The 14,839-nt window shown below is 38.5% G+C and overlaps 1 protein-coding gene across 1 annotated transcript in view; it reads right to left on the bottom strand.

The window, feature by feature from the left end:
- MTHFD1L (methylenetetrahydrofolate dehydrogenase (NADP+ dependent) 1 like) overlaps positions 1-14,839 on the bottom strand; it is a 149,141-nt gene that overhangs the window by 114,689 nt on the left and 19,613 nt on the right. The window contains exons 9-11 of the mRNA XM_082757822.1: positions 12,295-12,374; positions 11,485-11,582; positions 7,253-7,426 (exon numbers count right to left, since the gene is read on the bottom strand). Coding sequence (XP_082613948.1) covers positions 7,253-7,426; positions 11,485-11,582; positions 12,295-12,374 — 352 coding nt within the window. The remainder of the gene's footprint in view (positions 1-7,252; positions 7,427-11,484; positions 11,583-12,294; positions 12,375-14,839) is intronic.

Raw genomic sequence — 14,839 nt, 5'->3', positions numbered from 1 at the left:
AAATTTCAGCAGCGCTGTCTTATCTGTTGCCCTAAGGTCATTACAAATATTAAATGACTAAGCCCTAAGATCACTAGCTAGAGTGACCCATATCATCATCTCTTCCTCCTGACATGCCCAGTTTTAGCATAGCCAAATTCCTCACCTATGTGCAGAAAAAAAATAAAACTATTTTACAGGTTTATATGGCTAACCTCATTTCTCTGACTGAAAACTGTCCTTTCTCATGTGTTGCTTATCTCATTGCCTTTACAGTGTAAAAATATAGCCATTTCTCTCTCAATGAGAGGTAGAAACTGCCTTTACAAGCTAACAATTAAAAAAGCTAAGGCTGCCATACTTCCTAGTAACTTGCTCCTATGCCCATATCATTAATCTATCAAAACCACCAGTCTGAAACAAAAACCTCTCCATGTTTATCTTCTCATATGATTATTTGATTCAAAATATTTTGCTACAACCAGTTCTTCACTTGTATTTTTATTATTTCAACTTGAATTCAGAAAAACAACATCAGATCTTGTTGGTTTAGCAAATGCTTTGTGCAGAAAACTGACGGTTATTGCATTTCATGACACCTGGACCCTACAAGTACTAGTTGCATTTGTTCTCAGATCTCCCTGCAAGCCTTTCCTGCAGCAGTTGTATTTCCTCACTCAGAATTTCACGAAGTATTTATGTAGATAGATACAAAAGCTGGGAGATTTAGAGCAGATGCTGAGAAGAACCTACTTTATCTACTCTAACTAGCAGGTTTGGTCCCTATCTTCTTTTTATCAGTACCATGCCTTCTCAGTTCTTTCTGATCTACTGCAGGAACACAACATGCTACTTCATTTCTTTCACTTTCCTGTTTGTAATTCCTACAAGAACAGATAGTCTGTAATCTCTACAGTGTTACCACAGCCAGCCCTCCCTGTTTTACTCTTGCTAAACTGCCAGCTTCCATTTTCCCCACTGCTATTTCTGGCATCTCTGTTTTCTTCCAGGATTCTCACTTGTCTGGAAATATGGTTCTTTCAGAGCATCCCAGCCAGATTCACTCGCATTCACTACCAGCCTTGCCTCCTTGGCTACTATTCTAACTCTAGTTGTCCGAAACCTCTTCAAGTCATTATTAGTATAGTTTCTTCTTGTTCTATTGTCTCATTCATTTTTGTCTATTCCCTTAATCTCTTTTACTCAATCCTCTTATTCCTGTGCATTAAAGCCCAGATTTAAATAATAAAAAGTAATCTTGAGGCATTGCAGCACTCAAAGATGTAACAAGATGACAACATTTTAAGCTACTAATTCTAAAAACAAACAAACAATCCCTATTTGCTACGAGACAGACTCCTATAACTGCTATAACCATTTTCTAAAACTTACTAGTAAAGGACTTCCACAAAACCCCAAAACTCAGTGCACGCAACCCCTACACTGCTAACAGAACAACTTGTATTTGCACAGTGTTTCCTGTCAGTGATTACAGGTGTGTTTAAAAATCAGATGCATGATAGTTCTTATGAAGTTCTTATTTGACATTATTCAGAGACACCACTGCTAGCTTAAGTGCCACTCAAAGCACGGCACAAGACTGATTGGGCATGCAGAGAGGCATGGGGACTTTATCACTCTCACAAAAAATGGTAAAATCAAAGATGTGGTCTACTATTCAGTATAGGAAAGGAAACCAGAAAAAGTCAAGTACTTTAACAGTAGCCAAAACACACATTGGTTGTTGTACCAGGAATAGTGTCTACCTGTCCCAGAAGATACACACAATCAACAGTAACATTACTAAAATGCTCTGCTGACCTGGCTGGCCTATTCTAATATGACTATGTAAAACAAACCAGAAAGCACTGGAAATTTTCTAGTGACAAAGACCCTTTTTTAGAGAACAAGAAGGGAAATACACCATTGCTCAGTGCAGATTGGAGAAACAGGTCTTGCATCTGCTGAATTTCTAGTACATTGATACTCTGCACCAGCCACATCCCTAACATGAATGTGACACTCTGAGAGAACCAACCATCACCAAAACGAGGGCAAAAATGAACTAAGCTAAGCTTATTTTCCCCAGAGTACTCCTGCAGGCATGCAACAGTTTACAGGTATGCATCACTGCAGACAGGACCTTGTCATCATAAAATCTGCTTGTCTTTAAAAGCCTATGTTTTCAGTGTGTTCCTCAGATGGGTTTGTTCATTTTAATAGGCTTTCTTCCCTTCCGAGAAACTCTGATCGGTAGTTTTCCAGCAACTACAATTTATTAGATAAATACCTAAAGGTTCAAAATATCTAAAGGCAGGTGTGATGAAGGAAGGCAACCAAGAACAAGACTTCCAGAAACAATCTATAGCACTTGGGTGACACGCTCACAAGAACGCTTGCCCACTGCAGCAGGTAGGAATGGGCACAAACCCCTGAAAAGTCAAAAACAGGCACCTGACTTTTTAGATTCTTCCCATCTCACAGAATTAACAACCACATGGACTCCTGGCAAATCACACTATTCAGTGAAGCCAGATTGGTCTTGACAATTCACCTACTTATCTCTTACATGAGACATCTTGTCAGGACTCCTTTGATTCTGAAAGGTTCAGCAGCAGCCTTGAGACTACAGGACAAACATGAAGAGCTGTACAGTTATTTAATATTTTCAATAGATACCTGAACCTCAGTTTTAAATACTGGTTAAAAAAATAGCCTGAAATTAAAACAGATTTTTATTTCAATTATTTCCTTAGAAAGTTTACTTTAAATATTTTCCCTTTTGTACCTGGCCTACACTTTGATCAAATTTTATAAATAAAATAATCCATTTAAGCTGTTTTGTGGACATTTAGATGTTTTTGCTGGCTATACTACTGAGCCTGCACACTTGGAACTTAGGTCACTACCTCACATGAGTATAGAATTACAACTGCCAACGGCTAACTTTAGCTCAGTTGTACATTTTTAGATAGACATGCAATGCTATGTTTTGACCTCGTGCAAATCTAGGAAAAAAACAACTTTAAAATAGAGTACATTTTAATGAATTTTGAGAGACTTTTATATACATCTGCATTCTTCATATTTAATATGCTTTCAGTCTAAACACAGAAATCCCGCAATCATTTCCCTCCTTAAAACTTACTTTGCCACCTACCAAGTGGTCACCAGCTCTTTGGCAAAGCAAGTTTTCCATAACACTGGAAAGCCTTCTCCCCTTATGTATATCAAAACAAAGATAAGAACATGCAGACTTCTTGTTTGTTTGTTATACATCACATTAGCTTACAGTAGAGCTATTTCTGTGGGAAAGCTGCATGAGGTCTGACAAAGGGAAAATAAACAAACAGTGAGATGATACACTGCACCAGCTGCAACCTCCTCACAGTTACCACAGCCATTCTGACTCCAGCAAGAACTCTACTACTTATGTGACAATTCTGCTCTTGCAGTTCCCTATCCTCAACTTATCTGTACCAGCTGTTTCAAAGATTTTAACGAGTTCACCATCGCCATGATGCACATGGAAACCTATGAAGAAGTCTTGTTATTGAGGTGGTGGGCAAGAGAGCTTTCATAAATGAATTTCACATCTCTCACCCAAGATTACAACTGTCAGAGATTTATTTCTGAGCATAGAAGCGTTGCAATTCCTGTCACTTCATTGAGGTTGGATTACAGCATTGCAGTGCCATCCTTAAAGTGGGATTGGAGCTTCTGGATATGAGAGTACAGTGACTGCTGTTAAGCAACAATGATTGAACAAAGCCAGCAACAACTGAAGAATCTACAACTACAAACTCTCAGTAGTTGATAAAGACAAAATAATCCCCCTCAGCACCTATGTAACTATTTGGCAAATACATGACAAACAGTCTCAGCCATGACTTTCCTTTGGACTGCCAAATGTTTCCGTATCAACACAATGGTATTTTTTTCCATTTAGTATTCTTTCTTTTTGTCCACCTTTCTTTTTTTTGTTTGTTTGTTTGTTTGTTTGTTTTTGTTTTTTAAAGCACCTATGGGCCAAGAAATATAGTGAACAGAAATACCATCCAACCCATCTGAAGTTAATGAAATCCAAATCTGCAAATTCTGTTCCTACGACATTTACCATCATACAACTTGTATAAACATTAAGCTAGTATCTACTTCCACGTGGTCTTATCTTACCAATAAGTAGTTCGTTAAAAAACAATCACTAATGTTAGTGTGAAAAAGTCCTGATTTTAATTTTTTTAGCATTCAAAACCTAATATGCTTTTTGCTACAAGCAGCATACATTTCATATTGTGGTTACTAATATGCTGTGTACAAGCTTGAACACATGATCCTGGGCACTAAACTCGGCTCCTGTCTCATACAGGCTTTGCTCATTTTCATACTCTCAGCATGCAGAGAATGAGAGGTAACTTCACTTAACATATCCTGAAACATAATTTGTTTTAGTGTACTGAGAGTCTGTACACAGGCAGTTGATGGAGAAGAACTAATTACTCCATGAGAACTCATGGGTCTGACCCCAAGGTGTCTTAACACAAGCCCTATAACAAATTAGGCGCACACATACACACACACACCACACACACACACACAAGAATAAAAGAGAATGAGAAAAATGCTCTCCATAGAGAAGAAAATAGAATTTACAAAGAAACGACGTCTTCATCTAGATGACTTTTTGGGTAACTTGATCTGTTAAGCAAACTGTAATTTTTCAGCATTCAAAGCGTGTATTGCATTTAATTGTACTTGTGTGCATTCAGAAAGTGCACATAAAGCTTTCAAATTAGTAGCAACATTTTAAAAAGCAAGCTTAGGATAAGCATTGCATTAAAGTAAATTAATAAGTGTTAAGATAAGCATCTAAGGTTTAGATAGCACTAAGGATAGCATCTAGCTATCCTTAGAAATGAAAACGGTACATCTTAGTTGCTATCCAGACCAAAATGTTCTGGGCTCTAGCACATCAGGAGTAAACTAGAAGACCATTTGCACCAAATATTCATAGCTCTTAAGCATCATGAAACACTTTAGCCCTATTGTGGAATTACAGGCACAAATGTCTCTGGCTGCACTGCGGTCAGAAGAGGGAGATTCTCCAGCTTGCTGAATACACACATCCACTTTTTGCTACCTTTGCTTATGAAAAGTTGACATCATACACAGTTAATATTTCCATCAGACCAAATACTGAGAACTAAAGAAAATATTTAAGATACATGCTTATGAAGCCCTGAAAACTTACTCTGAAGACCTAAACACTGCAGCTTTCTAAGAGTGTCTAAATATCTAAGGTTATTGTAAGCCAACATAATAATCCAGATGGCAGGGTAACTCATCCTTGCCTTAGTAGGGAGAGGATGAAGAAGGCAACTGAAGGTATTATTTTGTTCTCTGATTTCCATATTGAATGGTGTTCAGTCCTCATTGTACTAAATATTCCCTCACCAGATACAGCTCCCCAGCTTTGTGAAAACCATTGTCTGCTACAGTCAGTTCAGCAAACATGAACAACTGAGAATACATGAACACAAGTCATATATCTATTTGATATATACAATATTTCAAAGTAAAAAGTTGCACTCTCTCAGAAGAGAAAGTTCCCACTATTACAGCCACCTTGCCCAAGCACTCCTTATTAACCACCTCATGCAACAGATGTGGTTTCATACTCATTAAGTGATGCAATGACTTCAGAGAGACTGCAAATAGCAACATATTACATAATCAAGTTACATAGGCAACAAAAGCAGCTATTTGTTTATGAAATGCAGTTGAGTCTTTATACAAACCATATAAACTTATGAATACAATTTTCTACTTGTTCCCAGTTCTTTATCCAACTTGTGGAAATTCTGCCTTTTTTTTTTCATGAGTATACACTTTTCTGTCTGTGTGCCAACACGGCACAGACATACCTTCCTGACATACCCTACCTGAAAGACAAGACTAGGGGACAAAAAGGAGTGAAGATGCTTAAGAACTCGTGCATGGTCTGACAACTAAAATCCACCTAAATAGAGTCTTGCATCATGCTATCTCCCATCTCCAGCTATTTTCAGATTTCTGTGAGTTTCAAATTTCTGTGAGACTGCTGCTAGAGAAGCTTGGCACAGCCTACAGCATCCTGCGTAGCTGATGCAGTTGACAACATGAGCCTGAAAGTACACGGTAGCAGATTCTTTCATCAAACACAGTCAAACGCTGAATCTGCTTTTCATTCTACAAGCAAAAACACAACAAAAGTAAACCTAAGTAAACCAGGCTCAATCAGCTATTATTTCCTTCTTTTAAACAATTGCTCTGAAGTCCTCCAGGAACATCACTATACATTGCAATTCTACAGCATAGGTTTGAAGGTAGCTTCATAACTCACTGGCCTCAGACACGTAACATCAGGTCTCTCAATCTACAACGGCTCCACCTCAGATAAGGCCAGAAATCCAAGTAGTGCCCACAAGAAGACGCTAAAGCAAGCAATTTCCAGATACTATCTGACTGAGGAATTGGTAGATCAAGGCAGTTAAAAACAGCTTTCTCTTGGATCAGCCTAAAGCTATGTTTTAAACCTGACTGGTTGTAGTTGCAAGGAAGCACCCATATAGATTAATTCAGAACATAAAGAACACATTGCAAGTTAAATATTAATGCAAAAAAACATAGTTGTTCACAATTATAAGTCTCCACTTAGCAAACCAGGTGAATGAAAAATGTGCACAGAATGCAGAAAAAATAGCTCTTCAGAAAAGAAGCACATAAACCCCGTTGAGCATAGCATTTGTTGTAATCGTGGGAACAGAGAGCAGGATAAGCCTGCCCGGCGACATGTCTACATTTCAAAGAAAAAACATGGCTTATTTAACTATGTAATCTGTTCTTCAATAAAAAAAGTATTTATTGTTAATATCAGCAGATTAGCATGCAGCTTCTGTTACAGTTTGTTTATAAACAGCCACAACAGACTTAAATATTCTAGTAAATATTTACAATTCTGATAAAACAATAAGAAAAACACTATAAAACAGAAAGGATTTAAGCGTAGAACACCCTACCTTTATAGAACATACTTTACCTCCATAATAACAGTTTGAAAGAAAGGATGTGTTACTTTAAAAAATATATATTGAAAATTTCAGAACAGAGAAACATACAGCCCCAAACACTCAGGGTTCTTATTTGTGCAGTATATCAAAAAGATGTAAGTTGATTGTTTATATTAATATGAGTAGAAAGGGTGTGCATTAATCACATTACCATGCATTCTTACCCAGCAACTAGAACATATTTTCCATCTGATTGATCCTTTAACCTTTCCAGCAGAGACAAACGTACTTTGGCTTTGGTTTGGCCATAGATTTCAATTTCATCTGTAAGCAATCCTATCTCCTTGGCAAGTACATCGACAGCTTTTGGACTCTGCGCTCGGGAAATCTCAATATCACTGGAAAAGAAAACAAATAGAAGCCAGGAGATTTCTCTCAGCTTAGGTGGTCGACAACAGAACACAAAACAACAGCAAATACTCCAACAATGGGGCTTATTGTAATCAGTTTTTCAATCCTCTCTTGTATTTGATTAATCAAACCTAAATATTAGCTAATAATGAAAAATCACATGCACTGTTTGTTGGTTGTTATAATTTCACAGAGCTCTCGTTTAATCGGATTCCAAATACTACGTAATGCTTTCATATCAAGCTAGAGACATGTCTGCTGGATGCTCCAGCACATCTCACTGGAATAGATGTTTCTGTTTTTGTTTTTCTTCTCCTCCCTCCCCATACTCTTCAGCACATACACTTTACTAAAAAGCGTATACTTTCCTTGGCCAAGAGTCACATAAACACATTAGCTAAACTTGATACTTGTGCATGTAGTGCCTTTCATCAGAGGGTACCACCAAACGAGCTAAGCCTTGCTACTCCCCTGAGGGAGCAAAGGGAAACCAGGCGCTAGAAGATCAATTCACACACTTCTAAACCACAGCTAAATTGCAAATGGCCACATAGCAGGAGTTTAATGCACAAGGCTCTAGCCAGAAGTCCACTGAGCTTATAACAACTTCCTGCAAGGACTGCAAGTGGCAGCCTACGCAAGAGAAAAGCACGGAGCAAGAACTGCCTGAGAGGAGGTGGCTGTAGGCTGGAAGACATGATGCATCCACAGTTTCTGACCTAGACCACCTGAACTCTTTAGATTTAATACCCCTGTATGGATTTTTCTTCTGTGAGCTTGACCCAGTTGTCCCTGAAGCCCCCATAAGCTTTGAGCAGCTGCGAGGTCCTGCTGCAGTAGTGTCTAGGGTCAGGCAAGCAAGATGTTTGGAGTCCCTCAGCTTTGGATTGCTCACACCACCACAAAAACTGGCTAAAAAAACTGCCAAGAGATTAATTACTTTCAGCCTATCCAGACTAAATTCCTTCCTGCAGTTTTGGCTGATTACAGTATTTTTAAGATCTAATCTGGCAATGGCATCAAAGCTAATGCCCTGAACCTTCAAACAGTCTGCAAGACCTCAAATATCCACAGATTAACACAGAACTACTGCCAAATCTCAGCTCCAAGCATGGACTTCAGCTGTTCTGCATCCACCAGCAAATGATCAGTTTGTGCAAGCTTAATTGCATGCATTTCTTTGACGATATCAATATCCTAACCTGGAACTATTCAATTACATCTCAAATATCCCACTTTTACACCCTGCAGCTAGGTGAACCCCAGAAATCACCCATTTAAATACTGACACAATCCAGTGTGAGGGGGCAAGAAGCTACTCAACCACAGGGCTCAATGGCTGGGCTGCAGACTGTTTTGTTGCATGTACTCATATGGAGTCTGATTACTTCCAAAGACGTACTGACTGCATCCCCCTTGCATAGAAGGATACACCTTTGGCTTTCTTACACATTTTTTTCAAACACAATTAGCTGTAAAAATGTATAAAGAACACAAGATGCAGTGGCTTACAAACATCAAATGACTTAGAACATTTAAAGTTTTCTTCAAAACTCTGTCTATAAAAACAACTTCAGCCCCAGGAAAACACTGGTAAGGTGATGGCAGTGTGGTACCTTGAAGGAGTAAGGGAAAGAAAACATGTAGGGTCACCTATTCTCTCATTAAAGCAATTGACACATTCAGCAAAGGGAGAAGAATGTAGATGCACGTGACAGAAAGTTAATGTGATTTTTTCCCCCCTCTCGTTTTCTTCCTACTAAATAAATCATCCTCTACCGAAAGACTGAAGCTGCTATTTGAAATCTCAGGACAGTCTATCAATATTCTCTGCAGCAACCTCAGCCCTTCCCATTTCCTTCATCTCTCCCACCACAAACACCTCCCTGAGTTCTGGAAGAAACAATTAGTTTTTTTCCACCCTGCAGGCAACACGACAACCAAAAAAAAGGAAGGAGCAAAACTGACATAACTGCACATTTGTAATTCATTAAAAGGTACATAATTTCCAGATAAATAGAATTACACATATTTTTAGGAGTCAAATAAAATTGGCAATGGATGCTGACAGTTCACCCTTTGTAAAACCACTGCTGTTGTCATTTCCTCATCAGAGGTTCCCTTAAGAACCTTCAAAGCAAGTAGATTTTTAATAACTTAGAAAACCCTTAAGGATAGATTACACACTGACACATGCAATAAGGTGATAAAACAAATAATTCCAGAAGTGACATTTATACCTTAACGTCTGTGGCTAAACAACACATACAAAACATTTCAGTCTATTACGTTTTTCCAGATAAAACCTATTTTCTGAAACACAGGAAATTAAAGACTTGGTTATAACTAACCTTTAGAAGTCTACATTTGCAGCTAGTTCTTTTAGTTTGACAAAATATTCTATATATTGGAAATCCCAGAATTATTCAGTAAGTTATATTATTCAATATTAAACTGCAAATGTGCAACACTGGTTCTTCTGCACAAATGAAATTTGTTAAGCAAAAAATGTGCTATTGTCAGCAGTAAGCCATAATTCATGAAATGCAAGAAGATTTAAAAGACACAGGGAAGGCTCTACATCTACTCAGCCTGTCATGGAATTTTCTTACTGAATATTTGTAAGAAAATCCCCCATTCATTTCCAGAACCTTTGGAAATATTTCAATTAACACCCAGATCTTACAGAAATCAAAAAGCAGATGTTTCTAGTTTTAGTGCTTAAGCAGTTTTGCCTCATTTTCAATGAAAACTCCGTCTGCTTCCAGCTGTGCACTATTCTAAGATTCTATTTTATTGCAGGATACCTTCCACCTAATGACTTATTTTACACTTTAAAAGAAAAAAAAATGATAAAATAAAGTTAGAGTAATCAAGTAAATAGAAGTCCTATTACCAGTTATACTGCCTAGCATTACACATCAAATACATAAAAACATATGTACTAAATACACAATCCCATAGAGAGGGTGGGGAATGCTTTTGGAGGGTTTCTTCCACCATCATGTTCATGACAACACATGCTTTGATCTATTGTTTAACTATTTAAGGACAGATTTTTCAAGTTTTTACTCTAGGAGTGAGTGTTATGTGTTGGCCCAGGGAAAGCTCAAGAATTTCTTCCCCCTTGTGCCCCTGAAAACTCATTCTTTCGGCATCTCTGAATTGCCTCCATTCCCATTTAACTCTTGTAAGAGACAGTGAGAAGTGAATTAAAGTGCTTAAAAACCAAAAACATTTCACTACAGCTTTCTGAAAGCACAGCAATGGGATTCAGAAGCAGGCACACCACACAAATACACACACACAAATTTCACAGCTTTCCTCCATGGCAGAACCTCCCTTCAAGCCTTTGGTTCCTCTCTGTGCCACCCACCACAACCAACGGGTGAGAAAATCACTTCAGCACAGCAAAGAGCTCAGGCTGCCCAAAACTCTGGAGATATCAGCAACTCCGCTAAGACAGACCAAAAACCCTGACAGGGGCCTTGGGAGGTAGGGGGAAATGAGAGAAACCGATGGAAAAAGAATTATGTGAATAAACATGTTTCCTGCTCTTCATGCCTATACATAAATTTAAAAGTCTAACACAGAAGAAAATACTTCTGCTGAGGGAAGAAGAAACAGCATCTAATGCTATTAAAATCACTGGGCCTTAACAAGATCCATAAACACTCTCCTCCATTAGGGGCTTCCTATACTAGGAACTTATACTTTGTATTGCTGTTGATATTCCACACAGCTTCACCTCCCTTCCTGCAGTGAAACCTTCCAGTTTTAGGTCTTCAAAAATAAAGTTTGGCACCAATGCACACCATAAAAATAAAAACTGAAGCAAAGGGGCATGGTCACAAGAAGGCATACAACAAAAGGCACAATCTGTAGACCCTGTAAGCAGATTAAAAAATAGGCTTGGGATAATTTTTGGTTCGTTGCCATGTCACTTGGCTACTTTTTTTTTCTTAAAAAAAGAGGGGGGGAGGGAAGGACGGCTTTCTTAAAAACAAAACAAGCCAACAAAAGCAAAAGATCAAACGTTTATTACCTGGGCACTGGTGAGAGAGGTTGAAGCTTCAAGCAGTGGAGGTCCCACTTCCTGAACTGCTGGGACATGATCCATCGCTCTGTGTTTTTTACCATGTTCTGTTTTTAAACAAGAAAACAGCATACACCAGCTGCATCATAAATGCTGAACACTAATTTGAAGCAATCTCAAGAGTGTGTTGAAATAACTTTTATGACAAAGGCCAACAAAAAACAAACTAAAAAAATTGTTCCATCTCTTGATTTCAGGATGTAAGAAAAAACAACTGCTGCACTATGAGCATGCTGTTGTTTATACAGATTTCAAAGAGACAAAACCATTAACACTAGAATGGCTGAAAAAGATCTCTAATTGGGTGCCTGGAGATTTTATTCTGGTAAGCTTGAGAATTACTGTTATTCTCTCACACCCTAAAAAGAATGGAAGATATTAATTGCTCACTGACAACCTCATGCTGCTTCCACATGAAACAAGTTCTTGGATCCTCCATCCATTAAACCACAAAAATGTGTGCAAGCACAAGTAAACGTCATTGCCTTGTAAGAAAAAAAAAACAGTCTATTGATAAAAGTGCTTCTGGCAAGCTTTACAACAGTTATCAAGAATTGTGAAAAGTTTGATTTTTGATTTATCTTTAAACACAACTGGCATGGCTTACTTTAACTGATTACGAGTTGCTATTAAAATGGAAAGCAGGTAGGATTTTCAGTTGAGCAGAACAGAAATTAGAAAATTTAAATTCTGGAAGCAGTTTCTACAACTCACAGGAAAAGTACACAAAAAATGTACAACGTTTGAAGTTACACTAACCTGCATTCGCATGGCTACTGCGAGAGAACAAACTGCGTTTTCAGCATCATGGTTGTTTTGCTGACCATAGTTGTGTTTTCCTGTAGAGAATATTGCACAAACAAATCATGAGGCTTTTGTGAGTGGGAGCAAGTGCATTTGAAAGCTACCCCCAAACAAAGTAATTCTGAATGCTGACTTGAAAGGTAACAATGTCGCTGCCAAAATAGGAGGCTTCTTTAACACTTGAACTGAAATAATTCAGTAGGATTGATATAGTGTGAAAATTAGAGACCAACTGGATGCTCTGAAGTATATTATGCAAACATTAACATGCATATGACAAAGCTTAAGTATACTTGAAAAAGAAATAAGGAACAAAAGAGATCAATTCCAGTATTGCTTCTGGACCAGAGAGGGGAAAAAAAAAAAAAAAAAAAGAGAGAGAAAAGAAAAAGAAAATCCTGACAGGTACAAGGATTTGAAAAACTAAGCATATTTTTAACAAAACACCTAACTGAGCATGGTAAAGACAGTCTTCTTTTTCATACTCCCATGACAGTGAGCGAGAACAATGAAATGATCACAAAAACACTACACATTTTTATACAATGGGATATAATATGGGATATATAAATGGGATTTGCAACTTGGAATCAGAACATGAAAAAAAATTTGAACGGCAAGTTATCTTCATGAGTGTGCCATTAAAAGCAGATATTCTGAAGAGTCTGTACAATCTAGATTGACTCCAACTTTCGAGACAGTTAGGATTATTATATGATACGTTGCCACTAGAAACAATCATACATCAGCTACCCTAACTAAATATATTATTTTAACATTTCCTCGTAATCCTCCTTTTGGCTTGTTCTTCTGCTGTTGCTTATGGGCTTTTATCTAGATGCAGTTTCTCCAGAACAAAACTCACATCCTAATCTCTGTGGGCATTGCAAGGCCCTCGTCTCATGGCGAAGGGCGTAGACATAAACATAATAAAAAAATAACTGCACACTGACAGTGTTAGTGTTAGAGGGGAGCTGGAGTGCAAACCCTGACCTAGCCAAGCTCTCTCTCTGCTCGCTCTGGCTGTTGCCGTCATGAAACACCCTTGTCAACTTGCAGAGCCACCCCTGCCAGATGTAGGCCCCATGGTGGCAACGGGGCTCCGGATCCTAAGGCTGGGCCCAGTGCCACAGGCAGGAGCACATGGAGGAGGCAGCACATCACCAGCACCAGCTCCAGAGCTCATGCCCATCACCAGCAGAGCCAGAGGCACAATATATAAAACACTATATATATATATATGTGTGTGTGTGTGTGTTTGTGTGTGTGTGTGTGTATATCACACACACATCTCTTCTGAAAACAATCAGTTTTCAACTTGAGCACAGGAGTATTACTGGAAGAGCCCATCACAGTCATAAGATGATCATTGCTGCTTTGAGATCAGGCTGGGACAGCTGCCAGAGAGACAAATGAAGTAGGGAGAATGAAGTTTAAAATCCCCTTTCAGACAGCTGTGCTTTGCACAAACATTTCAACTTTTTATATTATTTGGCTTAATGTGATTTCTTTATCAGGGCAGAGCTATCATGCTTGTAAATATATATTGGAATTAGATGTTCCCTTTCAATAAAGTGCTTGTCTCAGCCTGCCTACACTACACGCTCACCACACAGACAACTAACCAGGCTTTTACAGGGGTGAAGGTGAAGCCAGAGATAAAAGTCATGCCCCCATGAGGAACAGGATAATCACAAGATTGCAATGGTGCACTACGGATGCGTTTTTCCAGATGGGAACTGGAACAGTGCTCTCTGTTTTGGATTCTGGTCAGATCAGATGGACTGCAGACACGTCTCCCTCCTCTGCCTCACCCTGATAAAGGCCCACCTACTTGTAGCACATGGCCATGCAGATGATTGGATGGATTTAGAATGGAGAAGATGTGGTGAAACAGTCACATTTCCCACTTAGTTACTTAAACCACATTGGCTTGAGCTTTCAAATGAACCCAGAGGAGCTGGGCATCAAATCCCAAACAATTTTGGCATAGTTTTGTTCAGAAATTCATTCTTCACTTCTATACATTTACATATGAAGGATTTTGCTGCAAGAGGCTACCAGCACCCACTTTGTTCCAAAATCATTAGTGCAGCAGAATAAGATGTTGCACTGCTAGCAATTTTGGAATTGCAATCATTAAAAAAACCTTTGATCAGATTTAAAAAGAAAAAAAAACATGGAGAAAGAATTCCATCACCTGGAGCAAGCACTTTTAGCTCTACTTTCCTGGCATACATCACTACAGCTGCCCAATATAATTACATCCTTGCAAATTTGGAGCACTTTTAAAGCATTCAAGTGTGTTAGGCTACATATATATCTCATGTAGCAAACTAGCACCATGTAGCAACAATAAAAGTCACTTCACAGCCATCATTGCTTTTGGGCCTCATTTAGCTCCTGTGACCCCACAGATGTTAAGTTGGGCATTTCTAAAGCAAGAGAAAACATGAAAAAATTTCTGAGCACCTCAGCCAAATATATTCTGCCATGCACT

Source organism: Aythya marila, assembly GCF_965140915.1.
Source record: "Aythya marila genome assembly, chromosome: 3".
Lineage (NCBI taxonomy): Eukaryota > Metazoa > Chordata > Aves > Anseriformes > Anatidae > Aythya > Aythya marila.
The sequence above is the reverse complement of the archived record's forward strand: the minus strand, read 5'-3'. Positions and strand labels throughout refer to the sequence as shown.